At 35.8% G+C, this 13,317-nt stretch overlaps 1 protein-coding gene across 1 annotated transcript in view; it reads left to right on the forward strand.

Annotated features, from left to right (window-relative positions):
• Positions 1-13,317, forward strand: part of TMTC2 (transmembrane O-mannosyltransferase targeting cadherins 2) — a 339,285-nt gene that overhangs the window by 163,059 nt on the left and 162,909 nt on the right. Inside the window, exons 5-6 of the mRNA XM_006145516.2 lie at positions 11,055-11,140; positions 11,629-11,813. Of these exons, the coding sequence (XP_006145578.1) occupies positions 11,055-11,140; positions 11,629-11,813 (271 nt within the window). The remainder of the gene's footprint in view (positions 1-11,054; positions 11,141-11,628; positions 11,814-13,317) is intronic.

Genomic DNA, 13,317 nt, shown 5'->3' on the forward strand with positions numbered 1-13,317 from the left:
GGTCAGGAATCTTCAAAGACACAGAAATGATAGGATAAAAGCACATGTAAAAGAAAAGATTATTTATAGGAATAAATTTAATAACAAAACAAGGTGAAGTCCCATAGTAAGTAGCTGTCTATAAATGGGGTGAAGCAGTTGAAGTCTCTGAAGCAGGTACAGTTTGAGAGGCCTGAAAGAGGCCTTGGAAGTTTACAGTGTCCAAGTTCAAATGTTGAAGTCGGAGACTGTGGGACTGGAGGGGAACAGGGGTCTGGAGCTGACAGGAAGAAAGACAAGGCTGAGTGGAGGAGCAGGGATGAAGTAGGTAGTTGGATAGGAATAGGATGAGGAGAAGAAGAAACATATCACCTCCTTCCTCCATTTGTCCATCCCATGCTCTCAGCTGATGAGAGAGTGCATGGCCATATTGAAGGTTGGGTCTTAGTCTTTCAGACCATTGACTCACATGCCAATTTGTCTAAGAACCTTCTCTCACACCCACTTAGAAATAATGTGTCATCAGCCTTCCAGGCATCCTTCAGTTCGATCTGACATTCAAAATTAACCATCTCAAGGATGACATACTCTCTCCTTTTTAAAGGAATTTCCTAGAGCTGCACAGGGCACTTGTAATTCCATCTCACTGGACAAAGTATGGTTGTATTTCATGATTGATTATGATTCCTTTCATGTTTTTAGTACCTAACATAGCAGCTACTACATAATAGCTACTTAAACTGAACTCTTGTGCACTCTTAACCTTGAAATTACTTAAATCAGTTCAAGTGGTAAAAACTTACTACTTTTATTTATAATACTCTTCATTTAAAAGGACATTGATTTCATCCATATAAAATCTCATTTTTAGTTTTAGCTAAATTAGCAAATTTGTTTAGGAAATTTAGGTTAATGGAAAATTCAAATATAATCCCAACTAATGTTAACTAAATTCCTTTGGATGTTTAACTGCGTAAATACTTTGAGGAAAAAATAGAACTCCTACAATTTATATTTTATCTCTGAGAGGGAAAAAAAAAAAAAACCCTTAATTTCTCAGTTCCTATTTGTGTCCAAGGATTGTCAAACAAAATAAAATTTAAGAAAATGTTTTAATTTAAAATGAATTTTTTTCACTCATTGGGTATTAGGCATTATTAAATACTTTGTGACCTGTTGTTTATAGACATTGTTGTCTGACTTATTTTGATTGCCCAGGGAATGGCAAGACTATTATTGAAATCTGTTCTCATAATGCAATTAATTTTTTTATCCTTTGGTCTTCAGTTTCCTAAATATTACCTAAATAGATTGTCATTTAATTTTCACGAAGCTTACCATCAGTGCTATTTTTAGGTTAAAAATGTTGACAGTTACTCCCTTCCTTCCTTCCTTCTACAGGGTCTTAATGTCACTATCATCCTGCCTCAGCTTCCTGACTAGGACTATAGGGATTCAACATTATGCCTGGCTCTTTTTAAAATAATATCTAGCTACGTTTCCCAGGCTAGCTTCCAACTAGAGATTCTCTTTTTCTTTGGGACTTCAGACTCACCTCAGTATTCACCACTTTTTCATTGTATAAGAATTAAACCTGGGCCTCCCACATTGTCTCAACCTGCAAACAGTGTCTTAGTATGTACACTACTCTGACTGGTTTCCAACCCCTTTTACTTTGAGTTTTCTTATGCATGGCTTGGTCTTTCTGAAATGCTGTTTTCTGCATTCTTGACTTCATTCTTTGTTTCTCTTCTCTAGGAAATTAACTTGATCTGTCATTTTGAGGTGTCCCTTTTATGGGCTCCTAAAACACTTCATGCTTTATCATGGCATTCCTTTTTAAAATTACTTATTTATTATTACTTATTATTATTAAATTTACTGGTGGGTATGTGTGCTCACTAGAGGGTAGGGATGACTGAAAAAGCAAAATGCCAGGTCCAGGACTCAAACTATTGTCAGCCATGTGGGAGTCTAGCACCTTAACCACCATACTACCTGCTGGGCCTTATCATGTCATTGTTTACAATATTATTGTGATTGTTTGCTTATCTGTCTTCACCATGAGACAGTTCTTTCAAAAATTACTTATTCATTGTTTGGTAATCTTACTGTCAAGATACTGTAGGCGTCTGGCAAATTATTCATTATTGAAATAAAGGAAAAAGAAGGAAACCTACTATCCTTTAGCATTTGCCCGGTTTTGTAGGCATGAGGTCTCTGTAAGCAGCATTCTGGTTCTGCATCTTGAGTGGTCAGTGTAGTTGCTGCAGTGCATATTCTTGAAAAATTTACTTTCGGTGTTCTGATTTGCTTTATGCATAGTTACTTTTGAACCACTTAAATTTCAACTATTTTAAAAGACTTTTGTTAGAACCAGAGGCAAAAGATCACTTTACTTAACCATTTGAATGTTTTGTCAATACTATCTAGGGGGCAAGCTTATTAAAAAGAGGCACTGGCAATTTGTTTCAAAGTATTGACAGAGGTGGCTAAGGGATGACTTTTTAAAAAAAAAATAGAAAATATTTTTCTTTTGCCTTTTTTTTTTTTTGGAGAGGCTTTCGCTATAAGGCGCATGCGCTCGCCAGACAGACAGAGAGAGAGAGACAGAAAGCGAGAAATCACCCCCCAGAGGGGATGGGCACGCCGCAATCCCTTCTCCTCCATTCTCCTCTCGGGATCTTGGGCACGCACGCACACGCACCTGGCATGAGTTTTAAGCCACCGGGTCTGGGATGCAAACTGGGGTCTACTACGTGGGAGTCCAGTGACATAGCCATTATGCCAACTGCTGGTTCCGTTTTGCCTTTTTTTTTGGTGAAAACAGTAGGAATGGTAGATTTTTTACTGAAAAATAATTTCAATTTGCACTTTTATATTCTGTATTCTCTGTAGAGATCATGTTTAATTGGTAGCACAAGGACCTTATTTTCTGAAGATATTTTTAACAGTTAATATGAAACAGTCATCGTCTCTCAACTTCAGCACAGCTGACATTTTGGGCTAGATTATTCTTTGCAGTGAGTAACTGGTTTTATTTTTTATTTTTGCATTGTGACATATTTAAAAGCATCCCTGGCCTCTGTCCATTAGATGACAAGAGTATGCACCCAGTTGTGACAACTGTAAATGTCTCCAGACATTGCCAAATATCCCTTAGGGGAAAACGTCTCCCCAGGTTGAGAACCACTGTATTAAATAAATGTTCTCCTTCTGTCTCTGTCGGTGTTTAGAACCAGCTAGGGATTTACATGCCTATTTACACTTAATGTTTGCATCTAACTTAGCTCAATCTGCTGTTACCATTGGTTTGACTAGTTTTTATTAATAAAATTCTACAGGTTTATTATGTTTTTTTATTTTTAAATTTTTATTTATTTATTTTACATACTTTCACTGAACATCACCACAGCACATCAAATGCAGTTTTTCAGCCAGAATACACTGTAAAGTGGCTTAATCATACATGCTATTATAAACAAATAATTTCCCACTTCTTGTTTCTTGGATATATATATTTTCCCCCTATTTCTCACCCTCTACCATTTCCCATCCTCCTCCCACCCTGTCTCTGGTATCTGCAGTTGCTTTCCATTCCTTTATTCTTTCCCACATTGAATTGGTTCACAAAATATCTTAATTAATCTAAATACTTACAATAGTAAGTTCAGCTGATATATACATATCTGTGAATCAAAGTTGACTTTAGGCATGAAACTCTGTGGGTAGAATCAACATACTATAAAATAGCACATAACTAGGCTATATAGCTTACTATGATTACAAAATAGGCATTTTTTAAAATATATTTTTAATTTCAAGAAAGACAGTTTTAGCTTTAATAAATAAAAATTTTAAAAAATGTTGAGAGAACTTTGCTTAATACTTAAGTCAGGAAACAAGTTAGGATGCTGTTTGAATAGTAGGTATATGGACCTGTCCACAACTTGAGAGAAGACAAAACTCCTTAACACTGGAAAACAAAGCATAGAAGGTCAGTAATGTTTTAGTAAAAAGTCATACAATTCTATTTCACCAGTTCAAACTTGTGTACTTTATCTTCTGTCATGGTCTAATCTTTCTGTTTAAATTCTGAAAGATAACATTTAATTCTGGACTTGTCCCTACCATTAAACTGGCCATTTTCTTAGCTGTTTTAGAACTCTTATTTCTGTGTGTCTGACTTTAGTTTTCCTGGGATAGCACTCCCTTCAGAACTTCTTGGAGAGCTGATCTGGTGCTGCTAAATTCTTTACATTTTGTTTATCTGAGAATGTTCTTGTCTTCTCTTCCCATATGAAGGATAATCTTGCCGGATATAATATTCTTGGTTGAAATAATTTTTTTCTCAACACTTTGAATATATTTTCCCATTATTTCCTTGCTCATATTGTTTCCAATGAGAGGTCTGCTGTTAGCCTGATAGGATATCCTTTGTAGGTAACTTGATGTTTTTATCTTGCAAGTCTGAGTATCATGTCTTTTTCTGTGGTTTGGGTCATTCTGGCTATATTGTGTCTTGGAGAAGATCTTTTTGATTTGATCCTATTTGGAGTCCTTTGTATTTTTTGGGTCTGGGTCTGTGAATGCCTCTCTAGGTTTGGGAAGTTTTCTTTCAGGATTTCATGGAATAGATTGTCAATGCCCTTATTAGTCTCTTCACCTTCTGGGACACCAATTATCCAGATGTTTAGACATTTGATGACATCTAGTATTTCTCATATATTATTCTCATTTTGGGGGGCTATTTTCTCAGTCTTCATGGTAGATTTTACTACTCCAACAATCCTGTCTTCTACAGCTGAGATTTGATTTTCTTTTGATCTAATCTGCTTTTAAGACTTTCAAAGGAGCTTTTGACATACTATATTACAGCCTTCATCTCTAGCAGTTTCATTTGATTCTTTTTTATGGTGTGAATTTTCTCTTTCAGCTCTCACAAGAACTTTCTCACCTCCTGAAACTCATTGGCTTTTTTCTTCTGGTGTTCATTGTCTCTCTTTTCTTCTATCTCTGTTAGTTTTGTCACTATGAATACTCTAAATTCTTTATCAGACATTTCCATGAGATTCATTGTACAGTCTGTGGATGAAGAGGAGTTATTCTTTTCTTTTGAGGGTGAGGTAGTTTCTTGGTTTTGCATATTTCTTGTGCCACTGTGGTGATTTCTAGTCATCTAGTCATTCGTTTCTTCCTAATTTCTAGAAGATCAATCTAAGCGATCAGAGGTGCATAGGAGAATGTGGTCTGAAAACTCTTTGGCGTTGCATGTTTCTTCCTTTGTGTTGCAGATTCAGTGGGAGTTGAGGAATATGAGGATCCAAATAGTATTCGGATCTTGGCAACTTTTCACTTAAACTTGTCTAGACACTCAGTGGGTGGAGGGTTATCTCTGAAATCCTTAGATCTCAGTTCTCATGGCAGACCTATTATGTTTTTTTTTTTTTTCTCTTTAAATGGCAATATTTTAGGCAATGATTGATTGGTTGTTAGGGGAAACGGGAGAAGAAATAGACAAAACTTTCACAAGGAAAATAAAATTTGTGCATGTAATGATCATCCCTAGAACACGTGAACAAAATCTGAACATAAAAAAGCTAAAATGATTTAAGGGAGAACATTTTGTTATTTTTTTCAAAATAATTTTCTAGAATTTAAGTGTGAGAATAAGTATTATTGGCTCAAATGTCCAAATGTATTCTTTCTTTGATTAAGACAAACATTTATTCTATTATTTTCCCCATTTATTTTATACATCAATGGCTGCTTAATTTTAATGAACATTCTGAAAAATAATGGAGGAGAAATCTGAGATATACAATATTTTATTCTTTGAAAAATGCTTAAGTCTAGCTCAGTGGTATAGTGGTTATGTTCTGCTTAAGTGAAGCTGAATCTACATGACTGATTATGGGTTGGTTTCCCTGGTTGCCCTGTACACATCTTGGTACATATGCCCATTATCCTGGTTGGCTGGGAGGGGCTGAGGGGATTGCAGCAAGAGATCTTTTTGAGGGTGCTTGTCTCCCTCAGCCCTGCCATCTCTCACTCTTTTGAAAGAATTAATTTTCCCTCCACAATATAGTATATGCACCTATACAAACAAATGTATAACATCAACCTTATCACTTACAAGTTAGAAATCACTAACGTGATTTTGCATTTCTTTTCCCCAAAGCACTGTAACCACATTAATATGTAATGTGGGCTCATTTCCATAATTGTAAGGCACTATCATGTAATATGGATTAAAATTTTTCTAATTATATTCTGGCTTGATGGTGTATTAAAATAAGTTCTTGTTTTCGGTATATACAGACACCAGAAGATTTCATTGACATGATCAGCATATAAACACACTAAGTCTTCCATTATAAGCAGTTATGGGAAACGCTTTGTTATGAAAGATCTGTGTAGGTTCTCATAAGTATCATAACCAGCCAATCTCCCAGCTTACATTTTGACACATTTCTTACTAGTTGTGTGACCTTTGGTGTGCTCCTTATCTTTTTCTTGCCCAAGGTTTATCACTTGTTAAATGGAGTGATAAGATTATTGTCAGTAATAAGTTAACATATGTGAAGTGCTCAACATGTATTAGCTGTTACTACTATTACCACTACAGTGTTTTGGTAATTATTTTTTTCCATTTCATTTTCTTCCATACATTCAATCACATTATTATTTGTCTTACAAAATGGATATTTCAACAGGTGAACATTTCTCCCTAGTTCTATTGATAAAACTACGAAATATCTTCAACAGATAACACCACACCTCTTTGTGCCATTAATGCCTTACTTCCATCCCTTTGTTGTATCTTCTATGACATAAACATGGGTTCTATAAATGTGGAAAAGAGCAGTAGCAAAAATTTCATCATAATAATGCTAGGATTGACTCAAATTCATCCTGAATTTCCAAAATAGAACTCGATTCCTTTTCATCATATCAATGCAAGTTAATGCTATATAAAATCTGGAGAGTTTTAGAACAAAAAGAAATATAACCTAGTATGCATGTACCAATAATGGAATCATTTTATCTTTTTCCTTTTTTACTTCTAGTAAATAACATGAGATTTAGTAAATAGGAACTGTTTGAAATCTAGCTTTGCGTCTTATTAAACATGAAACCTAAAGAGAATTAGTTAATTCCCTGAACCTTTTTTCTAAGTAACATAAGGCTGGTAATAACACTTTTTATTGCAGTGCACTTCCAAGCCTCTGCCAATGTCACTTGGATTCTGTGACCTCTTGTTCCTGGGCTGGGATTATTTTGGTCCTCTATCCTCTAGTATAGTAATTTTCCACACCGTTTGTTTCCTTATTTGTCTCCCCCAGTAGATTGTATGTCCATGGGTGAGTGCATCTCTGTCTTGTTCTCGTTTGCAGCATCCATGCCAGAGCATAGATGATGCTCAATTAAATCCTCAGCCCATGAGAAATCATTCACAATAGCCATCTAACTTGGTCTCACTCTATTGCTAACTTTATTCAAATGATGTAGAGGATGGTAGTATCTAAATCAAAGAACCTCATTGCATTTAATCCTGAAAATTTGGCCACTATCTGGCTCCATGTGACTAGAGTCCTTCAAAAAAATGAGTAGGCAAGACAGTATTGTCTAGGTGTAGTTATTGCACTATGATCACTTTATCTTCTTTGTATATTTTATGAATTGGAAAATGACAGGAATGTCATACATCAACATTGGGGATCCTTTGAGGCTAAGTACATCATTTTTAAAGTTTTATGGTCTTTAGGCGCATTGTCAAAGATAGGTGCTCATCCCTCTCATTTCATTCTGTCTAGCCTAATAGCATTTCTGCCCTTTAGAAATGTAATTATGTGGAGACTAATTAGTGGGCTATTGCAGTTACTCAGGTGACAGGAGAGATAAAGAGGGTTCTGACAGAGCTATAAAGATGAACCTTTGAGGGGCAGAATAAAGAGACTTAGAAAATAAGAGTCAGTGGGCTTTGGAGACTTTACACAACATGGAATTGAGAGGAAAATGAAGACACAAGAGTAATAAGCTGGTTTTTGATTTAACAACTAAAGTATTTGATGGTGTTAATTACTAGAGGTTATTTTTCTTCGTTTAGTTTTGTTTATCTTATTTATTTATTTCTGAGTGGATGTTATGGATTTTAATTATTTTTAATGGCCAAAGGACACATGTGCTCACCAAAGACAGGTAGACAGAGGGATAACACACCCCCAGTGGGACATAGCCTTGCTGCAGTCCTCTCTCCTCCATTCCTCTAAACCATCAGGATTTGTGGAACGCATGCACATGTGCCTGACATATTTTTAAGGTGCTGGGTCCAAGGTTCAAACTGTACTCAGCCACATGGGGTCTGGCTTCCTTCACTACTGGGAATAGAGCTGACCCTGTTACCAAATTCTGTATGTGCAGTTTTTTTTTTTTAAATTTTTTTATACATTCAATCACTGAATTATCATTACAGCATGTAAAATGAATTTTCCAGCATCAATACCCTGTATGTTAGTCCAGTTAAAGATACTATCGTGTATGTTATCAACAACAGATAGTTTTCCATTTTGTATCCCTTAAATGTTGGGCCTCTTTCTTTTTCCCCTTGATTCCTTTTCTTTCATGCTCCCCCTTTTCCTACCCTCCTCCCACAATGTCTCTAGTATCCAGAGTTGTTTTCCATACTTTTGTGTCTTCTTCCACTTTCTTTTTTTAAAAATAATTATTTATTTAACTTTATTTATTTATTTATTTATTTAGTTAGTTACAAGCCACCAGGTCTAAGACTTGAACTGCAGTTGGTCATGTGGAAATCTAGCACCCTTAACCACCACACCATCTGCTGGCCCCTAATTTTTCAGTTTCTGCCATAGAATGCAGACATATGGTATATACTGAGTAAGGACATACAATGCCTCTCTTTCATAGTCTGGCTTGCTTCACTTAGCAATAAATCTGCCATATTTGTCCACTTTCTGTCAAGTATCAGGGTCTCGTTTAGTTTTATGGGTGAGTGGTATTCCATAGTGTATATTTGCTATACATTTTCAATCCATTCATCTGTTCATGGACATTCGGGTTGGTTTCATGTCTTAGCAATTGTGAATAATGTCACAATAAACATAGAGGTACAGGTACTCTTCTGACTGAATGTATTCCTGTCTTTTGCTTACATACCCAGGAGTCTAATTGCTGGTTCATGTGGTAGTTCTATTTGTAGGTCTTTGAGGAACCTCCGTATTGTTCTCCACAGTGACTGTACTAATTTACATCCCCACCAACAGTGTAGGAGAGTTCCCTTTTCACCACAGCCTCGCCAGCACTTATCATTTGTTTATTTACTTTTTTTTAATCTTAGCCATTTTGACTGGGGTTAGGTGGTATCTCATTGTGATTTTCATTTAAGGGAAGAGACCAAGACAAAATTCTGTGAAACACCAACTTCTTTAAAGGAGTATATGAATGATGAGGCACTTTCTTCATTCTGGGTAGGGTGGTCTCAAGAGTATAAGCGAGCTAGGAGAGGCTTGAGTACCTAATCCCAATAAAGTCAGAGTTTCAGGAAGGAAGATGAATTCAGTAGTCTCACGTGCTATAGTTGAGAGGACATCATACAAGGGCACTGTTTTGTTAGGTCACACCTTAGAAATTGGATGTAGGGGTAAATGGGGCCCGAGGCATTAGACATATGCACACATGCATATGTACCAGGAGTGTTTCTCAAGCCCCTGTGACTGGGATTTGAACCAAGGTTGCCTATGTGGGATATGACACCATTAACCACTAGGCTTTCGTGGGTCAGACCAACAGCAGATAATTTATATCATCAAATTAACTGTGACTTCAAAAAATTTTTTATAGAAATATACAGTAAGCAACCTCAATGTATTTGGGAAATTTTTGATGAATATAAATGACTATTTTAGCAAATATCAGGAATAATGAGGCTGATAACATATCCAGTTGACACAAGTGAGCATTCTTTAATTTCAAAATGATTTTATTCAAACATTTTTTCAAGATGCTCATTAAAAATAAGCTATTTTCAAATACTCAACAATTTTTTTTTTTTTAAGTAGCCTTCTCTTTTTCTCAGACATCATTTTACCAGCCTTTCAAAAACCTCAACAGCTGTCAAATTGAATCTGCAATTTGAGGTGATAACAGCAGTACTCAGCCCTGGTAGATTTGCCGAAAGTCTGTAAGATACTTACTGATTACAAGAAAATGGGATAGGCCAAAGAGCCCTCTTTAAGAGCTTTTTGAACTTAGTTCAATTCCCTGACACCTTATTTTCATAGACCTGATTGCAATTGCTTTTCATTTCGGTCATGAGGGTGCGGTGTGGAATAGATGTGATATTATATGCGGCTGCATATAATATACTTAAGGAGCGTCTTAGAGAGGCCCACAGAGTCATAGGGTCTGTTTCATAGCTGCAAACTGCAATTTGCACAGTGTTCTGAAATTCAAGCTTATTTGACTAAATCCAAACAGCAAGAAAGTAGCAATATGGAGTCTTCAATCTTTTTCTTTGTTCCTTTATAGCATCTGATTAAGTTCTGACTCTCTTCCCCCCCACCCACCGCTACTGACCCTTTTTACCTATTGCCTTTCACATAGTCATGGATTAGTATTTCTCAGGCAACACTTCTAGTGAGAGGCAGCTCATGTTTCATGTTTCCATATATATTTCTGTACCTTAGACAAGTTTATTTTCTGAAGTGATGAGAAAGGAGGCACGCTCCAAAAAGAAAGTGGTTAGTAATTCTAGTGGGACAGAAAAGATGGCTAGAAAGGGGAAAGTTCAATGGTGGTAAAAGGTTTTTTTGAAAGTATTTAATTCTTTATAATATAACATAAACATTACTGATACCCATCCAGTATTACCTATCCAGTATTTTCCCTCCTGAGGAATAATTTCCTTCTATTTAGAATTTATTTTTATAGTACCAGGTCAGAATTTTTATTGGACTGTTAACCATTTTTATTTTTGGAATATAAAATACAAATTTGTGGTTTTATGTATAGTAATGCCATCCTGTCTCCAAATTTCTGTTTTCCTCATGCAGAGGGTTACTTCTACAGGAGAACAGCAGGTTTACAGAAGCACTACATTATTATAAATTGGCCATTGGGAGCAGGCCTACCCTGGCTTGTAAGTAATATTCAGGTCTTTCTTAAAATTTTTTTAAATACCTCTTTTCATGGTGCAAATTGTCTTGTTAACTTACAGCCTCACACACAGAAAACAACAGTGACACTTGTATACCTATTTCTAACACTTGCTATTTACATTATGAAACTCCAAAAATTATATTCTCTCAAATTCCTATTATGATTTCCATTTATCATTTTTAAAAACATTACCATAGCAATAGCATTTATCCAGGTAGGTTTTAAACTAAAAAATATTTGGAGTTTCTCGAGGACAGATACAGTTTCATCTATTTTTCAGTGATGCCTGCACTTCTCTCTACTGTTATTAATCCTGGAAGTATTTGTTCCATTAGTATTTATTTCTTGGTTTTCTGTAACATGAGATATAATCCAAAGAAAATGAAGTGAAACAAAAATACATTTATTTATTCACAATGTATATTGATTTCTTCTTCTTAGACTTCTCTTTCTATGTTTTTCCCTCAGCTGCATATTTAAATACTGGTATTATTCTAATGAACCAAGGGAAGACAGAGGAAGCCCGGCGAACATTCCTAAAGTGTTCTGAGATCCCGGACGAAAACCTGAAGGACCCTCATGCACACAAGAGCTCTGTTACCAGCTGTCTGTACAACCTGGGGAAACTCTATCATGAACAGGGACACTATGAGGTCTGACCCAAACTTCTCTATCCTTTCTTTCCCTTCTCATTTGTTTGGATCCAGTCTCCGTGTTTTCCAACCCACAGCCCCTTGTAGGACCACTACTGTCCTTTGAGACACTAATGCATGTTCACATTTGGTGATGGTTTTGTGGAGCCATTTTCATGACATAATGGTGATGGACTGTTAGAGACAAGTCATATCCTACATGAAGACCTTAGTGGGAATTCCCAGCTCGATTGACCTGGAACATGCCAGGCATGCATGCAGGTGTCCAAGAGTTGATGGACAGGAGGACCAGAAGAAGGGAATTACAGTGTGACAAGTCCCTGTAGAGGATGGTTCTCTCTCCTTTTCTCTCATGTGTGTGCACTCATTTTGTCATGAATAATAGAAAAAAAGAATGTTTTTGTAATCAAAATAATTTGAAAATAAAACTTCTGCTAAAGAAAAAATTAGCAGACTGTTTTTCCGTGCTAGTTTCTCAAAGGAATTATATGTCGATATGTATTGTGACTATTCAAGAAAGGGTAATAATATGTATTATTAATAGCTCTCAAACTTATTTGCCTAAAAGTTCTTTTATTTTATGTTCCAGGACATAATTTATAGACTTTTATTGATTTTAAAAGATAGGACTTTTAAAATAATTACAAGGAATCATTTTGTGATTAGGCCTAGCCACTATAGCATACACTGGTTGATGCTGCCACTGAGCAGGCTGAGGCTCCGTGGGAGTTCCAGGTTCAATCATTGGCCTACCTTAAAAGCTGGCTTCAGTGGTGTAGGCCTGTGGTTCTAATGAACGGGAAGGCTGACAGTGCCTGCCTGAAGGAGCCAGTAAATGATGGCTATACACCTGTGATACCGGTTGCTCAGAAAGCTGAAGCAAGAGTATTGTAACAACTCAACAATTGAAAATAAATAAATAAATAAATAAATAAATAAAGACAATAATTTCAGTGAGCCTTAGCAGCTGGAAAAAAAGTTTCTTCTGATATTTTATTTAGATCTCTCTGAATTGCCTTATTTAAAGTAACTATGCCATAGAGTACAGACATTTGGTATATACTGAGTGGGTCTGTACCCTCTTTGTCTTTTATAGTCTGGCTAACTTTATGGCAGAAATGAGAAGGTTTTAGACATAATAGTAGAGAGGTCAAGTGTAGATACTAGATATGGTATGGTATGAGTGGGAGGGACTCAGGAGAAAAAGGACTTAACAGACACAAGAATATAAGGTTCTTTGTTGAAAATGATGTATATGGTAACATCCTTGACTTGATTATCACACACTGCACACACGCTTTCAACAGTCACATTGTATGCTCTAAAGACGTATAGTAACTAAATGTAAATAAGAAATTATAAAATAAAAATTATGTAAAATAAATAATAATTTGAACTTTATATGACTAATGAATAACTTCCAACTATGACTTTCTTTTGTTTTTTTTTTTAATTGAGTAATTTGTGTGAATGGGAAAGTTAATATTAAAAGAGCACTGCTAAC

This window comes from Tupaia chinensis, unplaced genomic scaffold (assembly GCF_000334495.1).
Source record: "Tupaia chinensis unplaced genomic scaffold, TupChi_1.0 Scaffold000148_1, whole genome shotgun sequence".
Taxonomy (NCBI): domain Eukaryota; kingdom Metazoa; phylum Chordata; class Mammalia; order Scandentia; family Tupaiidae; genus Tupaia; species Tupaia belangeri.